We start from the raw sequence: 21,327 nt of genomic DNA, 5'->3' as shown, positions 1-21,327 counted from the left end.
ATTTTTCAAGAGTCAGGTATATAAGCACCAGATAATAAATAAATAGATTTTATAATATAAATGTAATTGAAAAGTTTTTCCTTTTTGATAATCAAAATTAGTCCCTTTGGTGGAAGTATAACACACATAGCTTAAACATTTCTGATGATTTTTCTTGTCATAAATTATATATTTGCCATTTTAGTTTATGCTTTCTTGAGTTTCCTTTGTTTTCTCTCGGGTTGCATATGGTTTGTTAGTAATTTGTGTTTACATCTTGTAGTTATTTAGAAAACACACCTACATTTTTAAGACTATGCAAATCATTATCTTTCTAGATAATTCCTATTCTTTCCATATCTTTCTAGCAAATTCCTTTTTCTATTCATCAAAGCCAAGACCGTAAGTATAGACTTGATCCTGTGCAACATTTCATTCACTTTTATCTCCCCACCCCCTCTGGCTCTCTGGCCATTGCTAATGTCATCTGAATCCATAACCCACATTGCTATTTCCAATAAATTAACATTATGTATCTTCTCCGGATTTTACCTTTGCTTTCACCATTCCATTTTATTGTCATTATTATATTTATCACTATCATTATATTGCTCACTTAGTCTTAACTCTTCTTTCCTCTTGATTCACAGTGTGTCCAATGAGCTAATCTTGATTTTGATTCCTCTCCAGTAAAGTTTCCAGGAAGGATGACTTGGGTATACCTCTCAGCAAACTTCCTGGGAAGATGGGTGTATTTTCTGAGACCTTGTATGTCAGGAATGTGTCTTTTGGTTGCCATTCCTTTTGTTGATCTAAATGACAACTTGTCTGGGAATAGTTTTTGTGTTGCAACTTTTCTTAAACTGTTGCCGTTTTGCTCTTTTTGTGTTGTTGTTTTTATTTAAAAAAATTTTTTTTTTGAGTTTCAAAGAATTTATTTTTTTCAATATTTTATTTCAATTCAATTTACTTAATTAACATTTACTGTATTCTTAGTTTCAGGGGTAGAAATTAGTGGTCCATTGTTTTCTATTCTTGGTTGTTCTAAAGGAAAAAGGTGAGACCCTCCTCAATGGATTATTTTTAGGTTAACTGTGATTTTTCAAATGGTGCATCCCAAATAATTTCTTGTCCTTGAAATGCAAAAATGTCCTGATATTCTCTCTAGATCTGGTTCTCTTTTGAGTACTCTTACCTAGAACACGAGTCTGACTTACCATCCCAGATGTTCTTTAAGTCATCACTTGTAGATGGAGTTTCTGCTTTTATCCTTATCACGCTTACTTTCTTCTCTTAGCACCTTGATCTTCGTTCTTCTGTGTACTCTGGGAGAATGTCTGAACTCCCTACTACTTTATACCTGATTTGATTTTCTCCAATGTGAGTTCAACTCTTCATCACCTCCAAACCGTGTATTAAATCTGTGATTATTTTCCCACTTCCTTGAAATCTTTCATCCATCTCTGCCCATATCTCAAATCCTTGATTGCCATTTTATCTAATCCTGAGCTCTCCCTGATGCCTTTTGGTTTTTGTTTCATGGAAAATGTACTAAGACTTAAGACTTGATAAAGCTAAATAATTAAAGTTCTCATTATTAAGAAAATACATCATCTAAAACATTTTGTACACTTAACTAGCAAGAATAACTATCATTTTCTCAGTATTTTTTTAAAGATTTTATTTATTTATTTGACAGACAGATCTCAAGTACATGGAGAAGCAGGCAGAGAGAGAAAGAGAGGAGGAAGCAGGCTTCCCGCTGAGCAGAGAGCCCAATGAGGGGCTCGATCCCAGGACCCTGGGACCATGACCTGAGCCAAAGGCAGAGGCTTTAACCCACTGAGCCACCCAGGTGCCCCTCAGTACTTATTTTTACCAAATCTTATACTAACATTTTGTAGACTTTATATCATATAATCCTTAGGACACCCTGCAAGGAGGAATTATTATCCTCATTTTACTCATGAGGAAATTAACATTTTAAAAAGCTATAAATCACATTATAAAGCCCAAGGTCACATATCCCAAAGTTAGTAAATTGAAGAGGCAGAATTTGAACCTAGGGCTGTCTGGTTTCAAAGCCTGTTTTCCTTACACTATACTATCTCCTCTATAAATGATTTCCATAGATTTATATTTTAATCAAATATTCAAAGAAATAATGCTCTTGGAGGACAGGGGGAGATGGAGAGGAGAAGGGAGTTGAGGGAAATTGGAAGGGGAGGTGAACCATGAGAGACTATGGACTCTGAAAAACGATCTGAGAATTTTGAAGGGGTGGGGGGTGGGAGGTTCCGGGCACCAGGTGGTGGGTATTGTAGAGGGCACGGATTGCATGGAGCACTGGGTGTGGTGCAAAAATAATGAATACTGTTATGCTGAAAAAATAAAAAATTAAAAAAAAAAAAAAAAGAAAGAATGCTCTTCCTCTTTTCCTGGAGATTTTTCATGGCTCCTTTTTACCTTCTATTATTGATCTACCGCTGTTCATTCAACCTTGTAATAGGAGATCACTGCCTACCTGGGCTTAGGAAATTATTCTAGAACTGCTTCCAGCTGCCTCTCCCAACACCTGGAAGTTGTGAATAGTCTACAGACCAGTTACAATGTTATTTACCCTCTGGAGAGGTTGTGTAGGGCAGTAACAAGGGCAGCATATTTGGAATTAACAAAAAACTCAGGTTGGAATCCGAGCAGCGCTATGTACTAGCTGGGCAGCTCCGGCAAGTTATCCAGCCCATGTTACAGGTGTGTGTTACAAGGTCAGGTGCCCATTAAGAGAAGTGCAGCCCAGGTACAGTCCCAGCCATGAACCGGGCACCCACACACGATGCGGATGTCATTCCCCTGCAGTATTCTGGTTGCCTGCTGGGGCTCCCCTCCCGCACCCCCGCTCTAGCTCCCACTCCGCCCCCCACCCCATCCCCGCTCCCACCCCCACCCCCACCACGCCCCCAGGCCTGGAGGAGTCCTCCTCCCAGGATGCACCGCTGTGCCGACCCCTGGCCCAGGCTGGGCGCACCAGGAGTCTCGGCCTCTGAACAGAGGAGAAAGGTGCGGGGGAAGGATGAGGCTCCCAGGGCCTACTGGTCCGGGTGTATGTGGGTTGGGCGGACTTCGCAGGTGCCTGAGCCGGGCGCCTGTCCCTACACAGGCTGAGGCCGGACCCTGGCTCCCTGGCTCCGCCTAGGCCTTGTCCCAGGTCCATGTCCCCACGCAGACTGAGCCCGTGTCCTGTCCCTGCACAGGCCAAGGCCGTGTTCCGCGTCCCTGTCCCCGCGTAGGCGGAGGCCCTGACCCTGTCCCCACAAAAACCGAGGCCGTTTCCTCGGTCCCTGTCTCTGCCCACGCCTTGTCCCAGGTCCATATCCCCAGCCAGGCTGAAGCTGTTTCCCTGTCCCCACGAAGGCCGAGGCCCTGTCCTGGGCTGGGCTTCCTCCCCTTTGCTGCAACTCACAGGTACTGGTCCTTGCCAAGTCAGGCGTATCCCAGGGCTGGAGTACCAAGCTGTTTCCCACCTTTGCCTTTGTGGGGTTTTGTGAATCGCTAAGTTAGCTTCATCTTTCCTGGATATCAACCCCACCCAGCTGAACAGAGACCTAACCCAGATTACTGCTGTCCTCTGGGGTAGGGGGCTCAGCAGGGAGCCCTAGAGACTGACCAGAAATGGACTTGAGGGCCTAGACTTGATCCCACAAGCAGCTATGGCCTTTGTACCTCTGGCCAGGATGCCTTTCGAATAGGCTTTGTTTTTGTCAGGTAAAAGTTATTATCCCTACTTAAAAAAAAAAATACTGAAAATATGCCTTTACTTACTCTAAAATTCAAGAAAATTTATCAAAGCCCCCGGGATATGCTTAAATTCAGTAATTAGTTGGACCCCCATCTACGTAGTCATAGTTTGGAGTCTGAAATCACCCTCTGAAATTTGATGCTCTCCCCAATTTTTCTTTTATTTCATTGGTAAATGTCTTTAAATTAACTGGAATTAGGGGGCAGCTGGGTGGCTCAGTGGTTAAGCCTCTGCCTTCAGCTCAGGTCATGATCTCAGGGTCCTGGGATCGAGTCCCACATCGGGCTCTCTGCAGGGAGCCTGCTTCCTCCTCTCTCTCTCTCTCTCTCTCTCTGCTTGCCTCTCTGCCCACTTGTGATCTCTCTCTGTCAAATAAATAAAATCTTAAAAAAAAATTAACTGGAATTAGAAAGGAAAAAAGTCTAAGTAGTATGTTGAATTATAGAAAGGGTAAAGCAATCCAGTGAGGTAGTTTTGAGCCCTATAAATTATGTTCCAACATCCCTTAATGGATCGTAAGCCAATTTAGTAGGTCCGGACTGGCATTTTTTATTTTTATTTTTAAGATTTTATTTATTTATTTGACAGAGATCACAAGTAGGAAGATGCAGACAGAGAGAGAGAGAGGAGGAAGCAGGCTCCCTGCTGAGCAGAGAGCCTGATGTGGGGCTCAATCCCAGAACCCTGGGATCATGACCTGAGCTGAAGGCAGAGGCTTTAACCCACTGAGCCACCCAGGTTCCCCCAGACCGGCATTTTTTAGAGTCAAGATTAGACCAGAGTAGACAATAGAATGCATCACAAGTAATACGGATAAGTATTGTTTTGTGAAACTTTTGTTTCAGTCATATATATTTGTAGGTATATTTGTATTAGGTCATGTTATAAAAGGTATGTATTGTGGATTACGTTTTAAAAATTGAGCTACTGGTTTAGACGAGGATACATATGTTACGGATACAGAAAATACCCTTACAAGAGTAAAAACCTATCTTATTAACAGTGGTTGGAACTCTACAAGAGTCAAATGGCATTTCTGTCCTAATGGGGTCCATTTTTATATTTGCATGATATTAGCATGACATGTATCTGGGTATCTGATCATCAGTATACATCATTGCGGATATGTAAGGAATGGAATGGCAGGATTGCTTCAATATATGGGATCAGTCCCTCTGGGGGTCACCAATTATGGGAGCCACAAGCCATCACTGTTACTATGAAATTATGATGATTTATATGTACTTCTGTTACACATATGAGGATCTTTGCTTTATGTTGTTCCTGCTGAAACCCAATAATGAAGTTTCATTGCCCAAGAGTTTTCTGTTTGGTTCTAGTTGCTATGTTACTGTCTCCAAAAACTTAGGACCTTGATACAGAGCATATCTGAGGCCAAAGTGGTATTGATTATTACTGACAATCAGACAGTCTTCTTTTCAGCTTTGAAAAAATATTATTTTTTTAAATTTAACTAATACCTGAAGCCCTTAGTACTTAGTAGAATAATTTATTTTCATATTTTGTATTTGCATTTGTTTGTTGAATGGGTGGTTTTTTTTTGTTTGTTTTTTGTTTGTTGTTGTTGTTTTTTATTTTTAAGAGTGTAAATAACAAAAAGTTTGGAGGAGAGTTGTTGCGACTAATTTCCCTGCATACAATAATATCCTTTAAAGTTTAGCCCAGGGGGCGCCTGGGTGGCTCAGTGGGTTAAGCCACTGCCTTCGGCTCAGGTCATGATCTCGGAGTCCTGGGATCGAGCCCCGCATCGGGCTCTCTGCTCAGCGGGGAGCCTGCTTCCTCCTCTCTCTCTGCCTGCCTGTGATCTCTCTGTCAAATAATTAAATAAAAATCTTAAAAAAAAAAAAAAGTTTAGCCCAGAAACTTAATTATAAATGGCTGGTATTCTATTTTGCAAATGGGCCTTGCAGACAGTTTAATATGATCAAGCAAACTATTTTCATTGTAACCACACTTACTGGTGTCAAAACCGCCCTGGTAGGAGCTCCATAAACGTGTGAATGAATGAAAATTATCCGTTATTCATGTATGCATTCGGTGACATGTATCATTCATTTTTCTTTTTTTTTTTTTAAAGATTTTATTTACTTATTTGACAGAGAGAGATCACAAGTAGATGGAGAGGCAGGCAGAGAGAGAGAGAGGGAAGCAGGATCTCTGCCGAGCAGAGAACCCGATGCGGGACTTGATCCCAGGACCCTGAGATCATGACCTGAGCCGAAGGCAGCGTCTTAACCCACTGAGCCACCCAGGCGCCCTGTATCATTCATTTTTAGTGAAACTTGACTTTCGTACCCAGTTTCTTTAAAGAGAAACTAATATTTGACAGGTGTAGCTCTATCATGAGACATCTGTTGTGTAAAGGAACGGAAATCATCCTATCTTATTCAACCCTTTCAGACAGCACCCAATAGTGAAACAACTTATGGGACATCTGAGTTTTGAATTCAAAACCAGCCCAATGTAAAAGTGGTTAAAAGGGGGGGGCTGATTTTTCTTGATGTGAGGTCTCAGGAGAAGGCATGAAGGACCCTTAATAATCAACGTGGTGTGTGGTACTTTGCTCATACTCCCTTTGGTGTCTTCCGAAGTGTTAGACCCCAGCACGCGCTGTGTAGCCCAGCGGACCTGTGGACGGGCTCCCACAGATGGAGAACAAGAGGCTGTTGACATTCAGGGAACATGCTTGCCTTTCCAGCCTTAGCCATGGCTTGAGACTCTAAGTAGCTAGAAAGCAGGGACCATCGCTGCCTTGTTCACTGTGATTTCCCTATTTTCAGGCACATAGGAGGTGCTCAATAAGTGATTGTTGAAGGAATGAAAATACCATGGAAGGAGGAAGAGCAGCAGCAGAAGGTACATACAGCTTAAAACACAGGGGGAAGGAGTGTTATCAGAGCCTTAACTAAGACTTATTGATGACAGCATAGCTGTTTACCACAGGGTTTATGAAGTATTTTAAGCCCGCTGTTGACACTGACCGCCCAGGAAGAGAGATTCCTTTCAAAATATTACTGCTTGTTGACAACGTAACTGGTCACCCAAGAGCTCTGATGGAGGTGGACAGTGAGGTTAACGCTGTTTTCATGCCAGCTGTCACAACATCCATCCTCCAGCCGATGGATCAAGGAGTGATTTCAACTTTCAAGTCTTATTACTTAAGAAACACATTTCATAAGGCTCTCGCTCTCCCAGGTGGGGATCCTTCTGCTGGATCTAGGCAAAGTAAACTGAAAACCTTGCAAAAAGGATTCATCATTCTATAGGGCACAAAGAACACTTGTGACTCACAGGAAGAGGTCCAAGTATCAACGTGAACAAGAGTTTGGAACAAGTTGACTCCCACCCTCATGGATGACTTCTAGGAGTTCGAGACCTCAGCAGAGTCAGTAACTACACATGTGGTGGAAACAGCAGGAGAATGAGAATTAGAAGTGGAGCCTGAAGATGGGACGGAGCGGCTGCCATCTCATGACCAAGCATGAATGAATGAAGAGTTGCTTCTTAGAGATGAACAAAGAAAGTGGTTTCTGGAGATGGGATCTACTCCTGGGGCAGATGCTGTGAACACTGCTGAGATGACAACCAGGGATTTAGAATATGACATAAACTTTGTTGATAAGGCAGCCGCAGGGTGAGAGAGGATTGACTCCAATTTCGAAAGAAGTTCTACCACTACCAAACAGCATCACATGCTACAGAGAAATGGTTTGTGAAAGGAAGAGGCCATCGATGCGGCCGACTTCACGGCTGTCTTATTTTCGGAGATCACCACCCTCATAAGTGGGCAGCCATCGACATGGAGGCAAGACCCTCCGCCAGCAAAAGGATTAGGACTCGATAAAAGCTCCAATGATGGTTAACCTATTGTTTACAATAAGGTATTTTAAAATTAAGATACACATTTTATTAGATATAATGCAATTGTACATTTAATGTACTACAGTATAGTTTAAAGATAACTTGTATACACACTAGGAAGCCAAAAAATTCCTTGCCTAGCTTGATTGAGATGTTCATTTCATTACAGTAGTCCGGAACCAAGCCTGCAGTATTTCTGAGCTATGTCTACAATCTATCATCCATTGTGGGGATTCAGGCAAATCATCGGGGGATACTTTTACGTCAAGAAGATGTAGTCTTCAGATTCCTGGCATGTGTGAAGTCATTGGTTTGTTTTGTTAGATCCCATAGGAGTTTCTCCACACACCTATTTAAGGAATATGCAGCTTGGTAGCATTTTGACTTGACATTTCTGTCTATTGGAAAAGTCTGTGAAAATGATAAGACCAAGCACTATCAGAAAACAGAGGTTTTGTTCATAAAAGCCTCCCAAATCAGACTCATTAGGTTACGATCAATATGGCCCAAAGCGTATTCACTAAATTTCTCGGAAGGGATGTGCTCCTTGGAGGTAAAAGGTCAATTCCATCCAACTTATATTTGCTTCTCTAGAATATTAGCCTGAGGTTTGCAATGTAACATGCCATTTAGAATATCAGAAGTCGTCCCACTTCCCTTTCCTCTGTGTCTATACTCCGGGTACCCTCTGTTCCTGGCTAACAGAGCTCTGGACATAGTTTCTAGTTCTGATCTTCCGCTCCAGCCCCAGGGCCATTTTCCCATGTCCTGTTTACCCTGTTTTTCTCTTGTAAGTTCTTAAGTGGTCCTCCAGAATCTCGACTCGGTTTGCAAGTGTCCTCACTGCTCTTCTCCCCCTCTCCTGTGTTACTCTTGGAAAAAGACTCAGTAGGTATTTTCCAAGCTTATCCACTTAAGTAACATTTGGTAACAAGCTTGCTCTTGTGTATAAAATCCCATGGGTTTTGTCATGCCGCCCCTTCTGCTCCCCTAATATCAGGCTTAACTGCCTACTTTTAATTGTCAGAGGTGTGATGTTCACTTTTAAAGCCTCACTGAATCATTAATGTTTAATAAACAACTTAACCTCTATTAATGAGGATCTAAAACATACAACAGATTTAATACCTTAACTCGCTTCTAAACCTTTCTCATAAAATGAGACAGTTAAGAATTACCTAGAAGAAGTGACACCCACACAGGCCTCTTGCTCTGTCATGCTTCCCAGGGTGCTCTCCCCTCTGTTAGCAGTGACCTGGTCAATTTATCATGAGGCACAAGTGAGAGAGAGGAAAGGGAAAAGGCATGACCATAGGAGTCTTCGAAAGAACCATACTTGTATTTATTTGTCCTCCGTAAAGGGGTCACGGGCAGGTACCCTGGACTGATGTGTAAGCAACACAGCTCCCCCAGGTCATAACTCACAAAGCATCAAAATTCCTCACTTCAATCTCTCCAGCAACTGCACTCCGTTGCATAGATTGGGCAACAGGTTAATCTTTACCTCTGTCTCTGAAGAAAAAGGGACTACACCTTGACAGTGACTCAGTGCGGCAATGATAATGGGATTCTTTTGATCGTGGAGGAGGTATTGAGCTAGGTAGATTGTAACCAGGAACCCGTCTCCCTTGCTAAGGAGTCTTATAAGGAAAAGGTGACTGGTAGAGCTTTATCAGCGGGGAAGACAGACACGATAAAGAAAAACAGTTTTAACTAGGAAGGTAAGTCCGGTGGCAGCTGGCGGCGGATGGAGCAAGAAAGGCACAGTGTGCCGTGAGGAAGACCAGGAAACTGTACATAGTCGCCTGGCAACAGGATCTGAACCACAGCCTGCCCCACTTAGGGACCACTCTGCTGGAAGTTCAGCCGTCCTGCCAGAGGGGCTTTAAAATTTCAGAACTCCTTCATGGTGAAAAGAAAGTCTGGGAAGAGAAAAACAGGCCAAGAGGAAAGTACCCAGCATCTAACGAATGGGCTTTGACCAATCCTGCTTCTTCGAACTGAATTCACTTAGTGAAACTTGAGAACCTGTGGAGTCTGACACTGGCCTTTCCCCCTCTCTGCCTCTAGTCAATTTTTAATTTGCTGTCATCGATTAGCTGACAGGAGAAGGGAGACGTCTCTCAGCAGCTGAGGTCGGTTGATGGGAAGGGCCTTGAATCAGGGCCTTTGGAGTGGGCGGCGCTGCTGAACCGCCTGGGAGGTGAGCTTTGGCTCCCAGGGGTACAAGAACCAACTTGCCGAAGCTTCCTTGCTCGTCAAGGCACCTTTAAATAATCCACACCCGGAATGGTTTCATCTGCAGGCAAGAGAAAGTGGAAACGGCCCCCAAAGGTCTCCCGTCTCAAACAAACACTGTAGGCAACCTTGCCTTTGAAACTGAAGTGCTTGAGGCAGAGAGGCGGACAACTGTTGGTATCCTGCTACTAACAGGTTTGTCTTTCATTGTCTGTGACGACTGTTCTCGGAGGCTGACAGAAGCAAAAACAAAGAGAATTACCTCTGACTGTTCTGAAAGGAAAAGGGGGCCAGACTTTCAGTTTGAGGGCATGGTGTGGTTCAAAAGAAGGGAATTTATTCCCTGACTTGCCAGGAGCCAGGCAGAGAGGTCGCCTTTCCGGGGCCTGATGCTCCTCAGTCGATGCGTTTTCAGGGCGTGCTGGTGGTGGTTGTGGTGGTGATTTCATTAGCACAGAGCCCCGCCAGTACTCACAGGCTTCTAGAGAGTGCCATGGCTGTCAGACCCGCTCGGGTGATAGTGTGGGCTTGTCAACAGTGTTTCAGGTTTCTCTCCGCCGCGTAAACCCTTTCCTTGGAGGACAAAGAGCAGAGACCATCTTGTTCGGTAGTTGGCTAATGGCCGTGTACACCAGAACCAACAAGGTGAGGCAACTCATGCATTTGTAATCCCGCGTCTGACTGAACTCCAGTTTTCTCCTCTCCCAAGTGGTGAAACAGGAAGCAACATCCCATCAGGAAGAACCAGAAGGTGTCATCCAGTAGCTTTGCCTCACGTCACCCATCGCCCTCAGTCAGAAATCTAGGCGTGCAACTTTAGAGGGTGGGTCTCTCTGAAGGAATTTCAGAGCTTACGCAGAGATGAGGTGTGTTGCTCTCTGATGAGAACGAGGCTGACTGGAACGCTGGAAATCTGGCTCTGACTGCTCTTCACAGGCAAGGGGCATCTTTTGTGTACTGAAGTTTCTGGAAGGTAGGCACCATTTCACTGATGTTGTTACCATTTGAGAATGCTCAGACCACGTTGGCCTTGACTGTGTGTGTGTGTGTGAGAGAGAGAGAGAGAGAGATGTTCAAAATGATCATTTTTGGTCTGCTCTTCAGGGAGAGATACACGAAAGAGAGATTTGAAGCCCATAGCCTGATGAATTTGACTTCAGAAGCGTTCAGTTGTGGAGCAAATGCTGGGGCCAAACTTCTCCTCTGACCTGTAGCACTTGCTCTGTGGCGAGTTGAAACAGCTTCATTGTAGGACTAGGCAGCATTGTTCAGCCTGTGGAATCACAGGAGGCTGAGCCCTCAGTCGGCACAGCCCGGTTTATGAGGAAGGAGAAATGAAGAGAGTGACCGCAGATCTCCGGGTGGCATGGCCAAGGCCATTTCAGACCACGTCAGAATGTCTTAAATGTGGAACAAGGCAGGACTTGCTCGCCTCACAGCGGCAGACTCATCTAAGCTGGCTCGATCTTGAGCGAGACAGTCTCCATGCTGTGTTCAGAAGACATTAGCTGATTAGTTCTACAGCTTCGGCCTCAGGGAGAGAAACACAATAGTTTTCTTTTTTTCTAACCAGCGTACATGTTTAGCCAGGATGTTCTTACAGGCAAGTTTGTTTGCTAGAAAGCCTTACACACGGGGCGAGGGAAAGAAACTGGGGGGACTCACCAGACGATGCATATTCATTGATTCATTAATCCGTACTATTCCAGTGCCTTCTGTACCACGAGTGAGGGTTCTGACTTTAAACAGCACCTTCATACCTCTTCCCCTACAAGCCTTTTTTTTTTTTTAAAGGGGTTGCCACTTCAAATTTCATCAGTAGAATTTGCTGGACAAAGGGGTAAATTCTTTAAGGGGAAAACAGGTAATACTTGTATAGTCTCCCCTCTAAAAATATTTCTGCCATTTCTAAAAACAATCAAATTAATTGGCATGAGTTTGAAGATAATTCTGGGTTGGTAATAATCTACATAATTCTGGGTTAGTAATAATCTCCACTTATGGAGTCCTTGCTGTACATAAATGCATTTCCCAGTTAATTCAGTGAGAGAGAACTCATGTTGTGCAGCTCTCAGATGAGGACATTTGGGTTTGGTGAGAGGTACAGTGGCAGAGCAGGGAAGTGAGGAAACCCAAATTCTGTAGCCTTTTGCACACAGAAATACGAGATTGGAGCCCTCCCTATTCCTCTTCTGTTCTCTCAGCCCTTCAGAGTCCTTGTCATGCGGAGGGGTTCCCGAACCCATAATATGTAAATACGCTAACTCAGTATCTTAGAGCAAAACACTGAGGGTCAGTCTATAATTTGCTTCTCCTGGGGTGAAGGCATGGTGTGGTGGACAGAACATGGGCTAGAAAGGAAGACAGGTCTAAATTTGAATCCCTGCCTTCTGCTTACTGTTTGTGTGACCTCAGCGAGTCAGTGAAATTCTTCAAACCTGAAGTTTCCTTATTTATAAGCTAATTATTCAAATACCCATCCCACAGGGCCATTTGTTAGAAGCAACAGAAAGAGACTTTTGCATGATTGACAAATGGTAGGCTTTTGATACGTATAGTGTTCATTTCTCCAGTTACTTGCTGATGCCTCCAGTGAACTAGATCCTCTTCTGGACTTAGGGGGTAACAGCAGTGATGGAGGGAGACAAGACTCTGCCCTCACAGGGGCTGACGGGTGCTGGTTTAGTCTCGCATAGTGTCACTGACTTCCTTGGGGAATCAGCTTGTGATTATTTAGGTCCTCTGTGGCGGAGCCGATCTGGCTTTGACATACCCCCTGAAGCAGAGCAGTGAGCGTCCAGTGTTAGGAGTCCCCCAGAGCATAGTAAAATCAGGCAAAAGGCAAGGACGACAGATACCTCTTTCTCAAGGGTCATTTGTTGTACGAATCATTGCACGGTTATAGGAAAGATATGTTTTTATGCATTCTTTCACACACACACACACACACACACACACACACACACACACACACAGTTCACTGGAGTTTTCTTGGGCCCCCAAGGCACTACCGGCAGGCTGTGCATGGGGGGAGGGTCTGGCTCCAAGGTCTCATAAAACACAGAGAGTAGTGTGGCAACCATTCATTTACCCTGGGCTCCAGGCCATCTGTACAACAGCCTTGGGCTTTCCGAGGCCTCCCCAATGTGAATTTAGGGATGTAGTCCAAAGATTGAACTGGAGATAATACACCTTTATAAAAATGGATTTGGACAAGAGCAATTGGCTTATTTACTGGCCAAAGGCCTATAGTCAAGTTCATCAAATGGGCTAGTTGGCATCAAGAATGGTGTTTTGGCGATCTGTCCCTAACTTTGAATCCTGATCAACTGCAGATTATGGCAGAGAGATTAAAGGAACACAAGGGAGCTCCCTTTGGAATCAAATGCAGGTCTCCCTTCTCTTAGAAACACCTGCACACCCAGAACACCAGCCTTATTGGTCCTACATGGCCCAGGTTTGTTGTTTTATTTATTTGGTGGGCCCAGAATGATTGAAGACATCTTTGGGACACCCTACACGGACCATACAATTAGCACTATGAAAGAAGTCTGTGTAAAGTAAAGAGACTTATTTTCCTAAGCCCTATGAAACAATCAATCTCATCATTGTAGGGGTCCTATCCTACATATTACCTTAAAATTTCGTCTTGTGGAGGGCTTTTTTTAAATGATGAGAACATAAACCAAGCTAAAAACCTAATTAAAATAAACTAGGGCTTAGGTATAAAATCCTCAAATAGCAAGTGAATGGGGGATATTAAGAATCTTTGACCTTGTACATTTTAACAGCCAAAATTCTCCACAGGGCTTTTGGTGATGGTAGACAGATGTTTGATTGTAAATAAACTGTAGCAATCATTGTGTTTTCAAAAGAGTTATTCCCAAATTTCATTATTATTATACCTTAAAGTCTGAGCGCACTAATTTGGCTTCAGTGACCTTGAAACAAATGTCACCCTTCCTAAGTATGAGAATTTAAAATTTCATAAACTGTGTGTCCAAATTCCCCTCAAACGTAAAGTTAAAGGGGTTTGGTTCGCTTTAATAATCATTTCTTTTTTTTTAATTTTATTTTATTTTTAAATTTTTTTTTCCCCAACCTGGTCACTGGAGAGTCTGTGGGGAGGGTTCATGCTGCATTCTTAAGGAGAGTAACTGAACAGACTAGAGGCCTAACATAGTTGGTGTTTGGTCTATGAAAGTTTTGATTTCATGGAAAGTTTCCTTTTTATTGATCTCTGAATTATATCTTTATGAAAGCAAGAAATGGAAATATTTATTGAAAGTATCCAAATCTGTCTGTTTAGGATTGATACACACATACCCCATGTAGTCTCTCTCTTTCTCTCTCTCTCTCTCTCTCTCACACACACACACACACACACACACACGCTTCATGTGCTGGTGCACAATATAAAAACAAAACCAAAAGATACATATAATATTGTGTATGTGTGCACCCAACTTTATTTCTTTTCCTGTCATAGATGGCTCTGTCTCCTTCCATCTTGTAGCTGTGCCTTCTGAAACATGGGACATTTGGTCATTAGGACTGGAGAAGGGAGAAATGAAAACAGGTCCCCAGCTTTTTAATTTTTTTAATTGAGGTATAATTGATGGAGGACATGATATGAGTTTCAGGCACACAACATAATCATTCAATATTTGTATATATTGCAAAATGACCACCAAATACATTTCTCCTTTCCCTCTCAATGGGAAAACTATAAAAATCACAGCTAAGGCATGAATTTAGGTTGATTGGAGAGAGAAAATATTACATTAAGGGGCTTCAAATCATTTTTATTTACTATATCCATGTTCTAAGAGAAGGGAAAATCATATGCCACAATCCATTGTTCTCCATAGAGTCTTGTATGCAAGAACAAAGTCTATTTCTGTCATTTTGATTCCTTTGCCAGACATATTTTAGTGGAGAGTCAATAAATTGTTGTTGATTAGATTGACCTTGACGTAGGCTGAAAATTAAATAAGCATTTCAAGATTCAAGCAAATACTATGAGAGTATTTTCTTCAATAACAAAGGTTACTTAACATCATTTAATAACTAAAATGGCTTTAATTTCTTTCCCTCAAATTTTGTTCTCTTGTTTGACATCCAATTAAAACTTGAGAAACCTAAAATCCACTGACGCTGAACAAATTTCAAATTGTGCAGATTAGCAATTTTCATTTGCAATGTTTACATCACGAACTCATTATCATTCCTCTTTGGGTCAAAGTCACAGGCTTTCTAATGAGCTCCTCCTGTTCCACCAGCCGTAACTGGCTTTCCCTGACTTGTTCCAAATGGAGATCTGCTTTGTGTGGAGGTCTGGTCTATCACCAGTTGTGTAAGAGTAAAACTTCAGAGCATTTCTAGATGATGACTATAAAATAATATGCAAGCTGATTTTCCCAAGTAATTACTCCACAGATGACACTACTGTCGTGGATTTTAAACTGTTTTTTGGACAATCATTGATGGTAAGAAATACTCCTTAGACCTCAATTTAGAAACACACACACACATACACTCTAGTAGAAATAAAAGTTTCATGAAACAATACTGCACATATCAATGTTTTCTCTTCTATTCCATTCCGCTCCTCTCTATAAAATTTCTTGTCATAGCTATGGACAAATTTTGTGACCTCTTGGTTCTCAATACTGGCTGAATGTAAGAATTAACTAGGGAACTAAAAAAAAAAAAATGCTAAATGCCAAAAGCATGGTTGACCAAGGAAATGGACTAGAGGATCTAGAAATAAGCCTCCATGTGTTTGGACCTTTGATTTATGATAACATTGATACTATACAGAAAGGACAGATTTGAATATACAGATGGAAAAAAAAACACCTGAGTCTTGATTCTAACCTCAAAATTTATATACACTGAGGTGCTGGGTGGCTCAATTGGTTAAGATCTGACTCTTGGTTTGGGCTCAGGTCATGATCTCAAGGGTGATGAAATCCAGGCCCTCATGGGGCTCAGTGCTCACTGGGGAGTCTGCTTGAGATTTTCTCCCCTTCCCTCCTCCTCCCCGTGTTGCCCCTCTCTCATTCATGTACACGCACTCACACATACTTTCTCTTTAAAATAAACAAATAAAATTTTAAAAGGTATATACATATCTGAATGTTAATGTCAATGTGGAAAATAAAACTGGAGGTAAAACTATAATTTCTAGATCTGTGTTGTCCACTATGGCAGCCGCTGGCTTGCTGAGTCCCTGAAACATGGCGGAGCCACTAGAGATAGGTTCTAAGTGCAAAATGCACAGCAGATTTCAAAACCTGACTGTAGAGAGAGAGAATTCAAAATGTCTCAGTAATAATATTTATATTGATTGTATGTTGAAATGATAATATTCTGGATGTGTTGGGTTAAATAAAATACATTACTAAGATGAATTTCACTTTTTTTTCTTTTTAAAATGCAACTGCAAGAAAACTTTATATAGTCGGCTCCCGCTATTTTTCTATTGGACAGCATCATTCTAGGTGACAAAATAGGATAGATTAATGACCTTGGGATGGGCAGTGATTTTTTTTTTAAGATTATTTATTTATTTATTTATTTGACAGAGAGAGATCACAAGCAGATGGAGAGGCAGGCAGAGAGAGAGAGAGAGGGAAGCAGGCTTCTTGCTGAGCAGAGAGCCCAATGTGGGACTCGATCCCAGGAACCTGAGATCATGACCTGAGCCGAAGGCAGCGGCTTAACCCACTGAGCCACCCAGGCGCCCAGGCAGTGATTTTTTTAAACAAGGTGCAGAAAGTACTAGCGTATGGAAAAGATCTACAAATTGGACTCTATTAAAACTAATAATTTCTTTCCATCAAATCTTACCATTAAGAGAGTAAAAGGCCAGCTGCAGAAGAGAAGGAGACATTGCCATACATATAAACAAGGAGGAGTCATATCCAGAATAAAAATCAAGCCCATTAGAAAAGATGGACCAACACAATAGAAAACTGGGCAAGACATTTACATAGGGGCTTCACAAAAGAACATATCCAAATGGCCAAGAAGCATGAAACATGCTCAACTTTATCGGTCGTTAGGGAAATGCACGTCAAAACCACAGTAAAATATCACTACACACCCACCAGAGAGGCTAAAATGTGAAAGGTAGACAGTAGTTGTGTTGGTGAGAATGTGATACAGCTGGAACTTTCACACAGATGTGGGCGTGTAAATCCACACAACAGCTCTAGAAGCCTGGTCAACAGGGTCTGTTAATTGTGTATACATACCCGTGACCTAGCATTTCCATTGCCCTATAGAAACGTGGACATGTGTTTACCAAAGACACGGTCAAGAATGTTCACAGAGAGTAGCCTTATTTCAGAAAACCCCAATTTCCCTCAACTGGAGAATGGAAAAAGAGGTTGTGGTATAGTCGTACCATGGAACACCAACCCCCAGTGAAAATGAGTCAGCTCCTACGCACACGTCAGCCTGGGTATTGTCTCAGTCGCAACTGCTGACGGAAAGGAGGCAAAAGAATGCCGTCAGTGTGATTCCGATCGTGCGAAGTTCAAGAACAGGCAACGTGGGTTAGAGGTCAGGCAAGGATAGTTGGAGGAAGTGGGGTAGCGACTGGGCAGAGACGCAGTGGAGGCCCTGGGGTGCTGCTAGTGTCCCACTTCTTGGTCTGGCTGCTGGTTCTAACACAGGTGTGTTTACTACTGGGATTTGCTGCTCTACTGTCGGCATGCTGGACTTTAATGAATATGTCTGTTAAGCAATGATAACAATGCTGATGTCAGGACGGCACCTTCAGAGGTCCTTACATAGGTGTTCTGAATCAGGCGAGAGCATGGCTTAAAAATGTTTTCTAGGTAGTCCCCCTAGAGAGCCAGCAGGGAGAACCAGGGCACTAATGAGTCACAAGTGGCTCTTCCAAGACCCGTGTGCTGATAGAACGGTAATCACTACTCGAGGCTGTGCTCTTACTGTCTTTACTTAAGTTGCACTGACTTTAAGGACATAATTCCCATTGATGAATCTTAGAAGCGTAAGGAATTATAACGTTAATGCTTTAGAAGCCTGGGCAGGTAACTGAAATGAGCAGTGGGCTGGTTGATGAAGCTTACGCCTCAATTAAGACCCGCACATCTTGTGATTACTGCCAGATTTTCCGGGTTTTTTTGTTTTGTTTTGTTTTGTTGTTATTGTTTTCAAGTAAAGCTGTGACTGGATTTTTTGGCGAAAATTCCTGAATTTTAGATATCGGTGCAAATTATGTTAAAGCACTCCCCAAATCAAACGAAACCGATTCATAGGGCCAGTTCCACCTGTACCAAATTTGGCCACTGGTTTGTAACTGTGACTTCGAATTTTAGAGCTAGAAGGAAAGTTACAGGTATCATTGTATAGTCTATTAATTATGTTTCCCTTTTCTGCTTCTGCAGGGATGTTGTGAAAGGAAAGGTGAAACTTTTACATATATCTCCACATACCTATACACACAGTACTTGAATTTCTTTGCAGAAAGCTATCCTATATACTCAAGGTAATTACTGTTATTTACGTTTTATTTTATTTTATTTATTTTATTTTATCTTATTTTACCTCTACTGTGTTGTCTTAACTGTGATCTTGGTAAACTATATCTGTGCCCCAAAGCTTTATTATTATATGATATTGTTTTCTGTGTTCTGGGAAGGAGCGGAGTTCTGGGCAAGGCAAATTCTGTGTTATTCTCTATGATATACTTTTGATCTTCTCTTTTTGAGAGGAGGGATGTTGAGTGACATTTTCCTCTGACAGCACCAGGCAATGAAGATCTCCCAAGCTTAGTTGGTATTTGCCTTGTTTGTGCTTCCATCTTGCCCCCTCAACCTTGCCCGTGCCCTTTATCCCGAGCCCCGCTTCTAATTGGAAGGAAGAGTCAGCTCTGCCTGTCCTGCAGGTTTCCAGCTTCCAGGCTCTTCCTTGTGAGAAACAGGCTTTGAAAAGCACATGTCTTCAAAGTCATCAAAACTGACAATCAGAAATGATGACTTGCATGACAGCACATGTTCACAAATATGGATGAAAGACAAAAATCAAGTCCTGTAAAGAGAAGGAGGATTTTTAGCCCAGCACCTAACTTTGGTCTGGCTGTGTCACCTGGAGCAGGTCCCTTGATCCCTCTCAACTTCTCTTTGCATGTGTGAATTGGGGGCATAAATAATTATTATTGTGGTGAGGATACAATGAGGGAATGCTGGTGAAAGAAATTGTGTTCATTGTATAGACATGCTGGTTATAAGTTACCATTGTAATCGTCACCTCGAAACGGTCTGTGAAGAGACAATGCTGTTATTCCCAGTTTATAGCTGCGAAAGCAGGTAGCACAGCCGCTGGGCCTCTGAATCACGTCCCTGACCCTATCCCTGCACCAACAGGGCTCGCTGGCATGGGCCTTCACCCCACCACCTACCTAACCAATCCGCAGTGGATCAGTGGAGAATGCAGAAGGGGTTCCTGACAAAGGCCCAACCCCACCCCCACCTTTTAGCTTCTACTCTTCTACACCTTCTTACCAAACACAAACTCCATTGATCACAAATGTATTGCCCCACCTCTTTCTATAGTGAAGTGGTAACCTGCTGGTGGTGGGGGTGGGGATGGGGAAGTTTAGGGGAGCTGGGTGAATAAACCACTTTCTGCTAACAAAGAGGTTGCCTTCCCTGGGGAGGAGCGATTCAGCTGGACCGTCGGAAGTTACCTGTGGATTTCTGTCTCTGTCATGCTACCAGCCCCTCTGGTGGCTGCTCAGCCTAAATCTGTCTTTGGTTTCCAGAATTCCTGGGGCTTCTAGAGTGGCCAGACCTATGGTGAGTCCCTGTGGACAAGCTTATCCCTCAGGCCCCAAGGCAAGAGGACATGTGGAGTTGTCTGGCTCTCAGCCTGACCCTATCCCACTTCTCAGCCCCAGAATTGTCCTGCTTGGCTTGAAGCCCCAGTGCCCATGTGTGCGGACACCTCTGTGTATGTGTCCAAGTGTGAGTCTTTTCATCTTCTGCCCAACAGTCTCCTGTTGGCCATTCCTAGGCCTAGGGGTATACTGTGCTATCATTTTTCAGAGGACAGACCTGGGGAAGGATCCCTGCAGGCCTTAAAGAGAATTTGGAGGTGTCAGGCAGGGAATTCTAGGGTCCTGGGTACCCCTAACAAGTCTAGAAAGGGGGTATGGTATGTGGGTCAGCTTGCAGTTTTGGGTCTATGGACTCCTCAGCCAGTGGGAGAGACGTATAACCAGAGCAAGGCCAGACTGGGGTCTTTTTCAAACAAGGCCAGGGTGAAAGGGTAGGGCTGCTCCTGGGCCTGAAACTGTGCGCCCTCAGTACACAGTTGGTGCTTAATGAAATCACTGACTGATACATGACAGAGCGACAGAGGCTGAGCATTTCAGAATTGCTGTGGAATATCTAAATGTGACTCCTGTCCTACCACCACACCCTGGAAACCTCCACCTAACAGCATGGCAAAGTTGAAATGGCTCAGATTTCATAAGGTGGCAGCTGAGTAACATTCCCGACCTCGTAAACTACCAGGAAGATGAATTTACTAAGAAACAGCTTTACTGGGCAGGGAAGAGAAGCACACAGGGCTCTCCCTCTCCTGCTTGAACAGAAGGACTTCGTTGAGGCTCCGCTAGGCATCTCTTGGTATATTTCAAGAGACCGGATGCAAGGTTAGAGTCGTCCATTCTATGTTTTGGACATTACTTGCACCTGGGATGCTTGCTGTTGAATATCCTTCCATTCACACTGGCTTGCTTTCAGAGCTTGCCTTCCTTTGACAAGGACCTTAAGAGACATCCATACTGAAATTTCGCTAACTGGAACCACAGGGAGGAGGAACTTTGACTCCCCTCCAACAGCACATGGAGCCGGCGCCTGTCCTGTGGGTTATCTCTGTTCCAGTCCCTTCTCTAGGATCACACGCGGTCCCGCCTCACCCGATGCAGACCGGTTATTCCCAGGAGAACTTCTGCTAACTGTGTTTCTTGGCAGAAAAAAACTTTGAGAAAATAGCCGATAAATCTTAGCCTAGGGAGAAAAGACTTAGAAGCACAAGACTTAGGAACCCGGAGACCCCCAAATCAGGATCAATAGAGGAGTAGCCAGAAAAATCACATTGGCACATGTCCGACCTATGTCCCCCAGGGAAAAAGGAACTGGCCATGCGCAAGATGTGACCTTGCCGTAGGAAACCGTGTATGTCAGCACAGTGTTTTCTCCCATTCATAACATTGATTTGCTCTGGTAGGCGGAAGTCAGAGAGACTGAAATGAGAATTATATAAGAATGTATTGGAGAGAAAGTTAAGAATACGCTTCCAGAAAGAATGTTTGAAATGTTTGGAAATCTAGGGGAATTTTTATTTATTTATTTTTAAGATGTTATTTATCGGGGAGGGGGGGCGCTCAG

At 43.1% G+C, this 21,327-nt stretch overlaps 1 protein-coding gene across 2 annotated transcripts in view; it reads left to right on the top strand.

The window, feature by feature from the left end:
* Window positions 1-2,953: 2,953 nt before the first annotated feature.
* Window positions 2,954-21,327, top strand: part of CERS3 (ceramide synthase 3) — a 109,228-nt gene continuing 90,854 nt past the window's right edge. The window contains exons 1-3 of one of the 2 annotated variants that reach the window (XM_047739290.1): window positions 9,893-10,090; window positions 10,605-10,868; window positions 18,319-18,419. Coding sequence is in view for 1 of the 2 variants with exons in the window: in XM_047739289.1 (XP_047595245.1) it covers window positions 2,965-3,036; window positions 18,319-18,419 (173 nt within the window). In the remaining variant the exon portion in view is untranslated. Of the gene's footprint in view, window positions 3,037-9,892; window positions 10,091-10,604; window positions 10,869-18,318; window positions 18,420-21,327 lie in introns of those variants that run through there. The other variant, XM_047739289.1, reaches the window with a different exon arrangement.

Source organism: Lutra lutra, chromosome 7, assembly GCF_902655055.1.
Source record: "Lutra lutra chromosome 7, mLutLut1.2, whole genome shotgun sequence".
Taxonomy (NCBI): domain Eukaryota; kingdom Metazoa; phylum Chordata; class Mammalia; order Carnivora; family Mustelidae; genus Lutra; species Lutra lutra.
The sequence above is the reverse complement of the archived record's forward strand: the minus strand, read 5'-3'. Positions and strand labels throughout refer to the sequence as shown.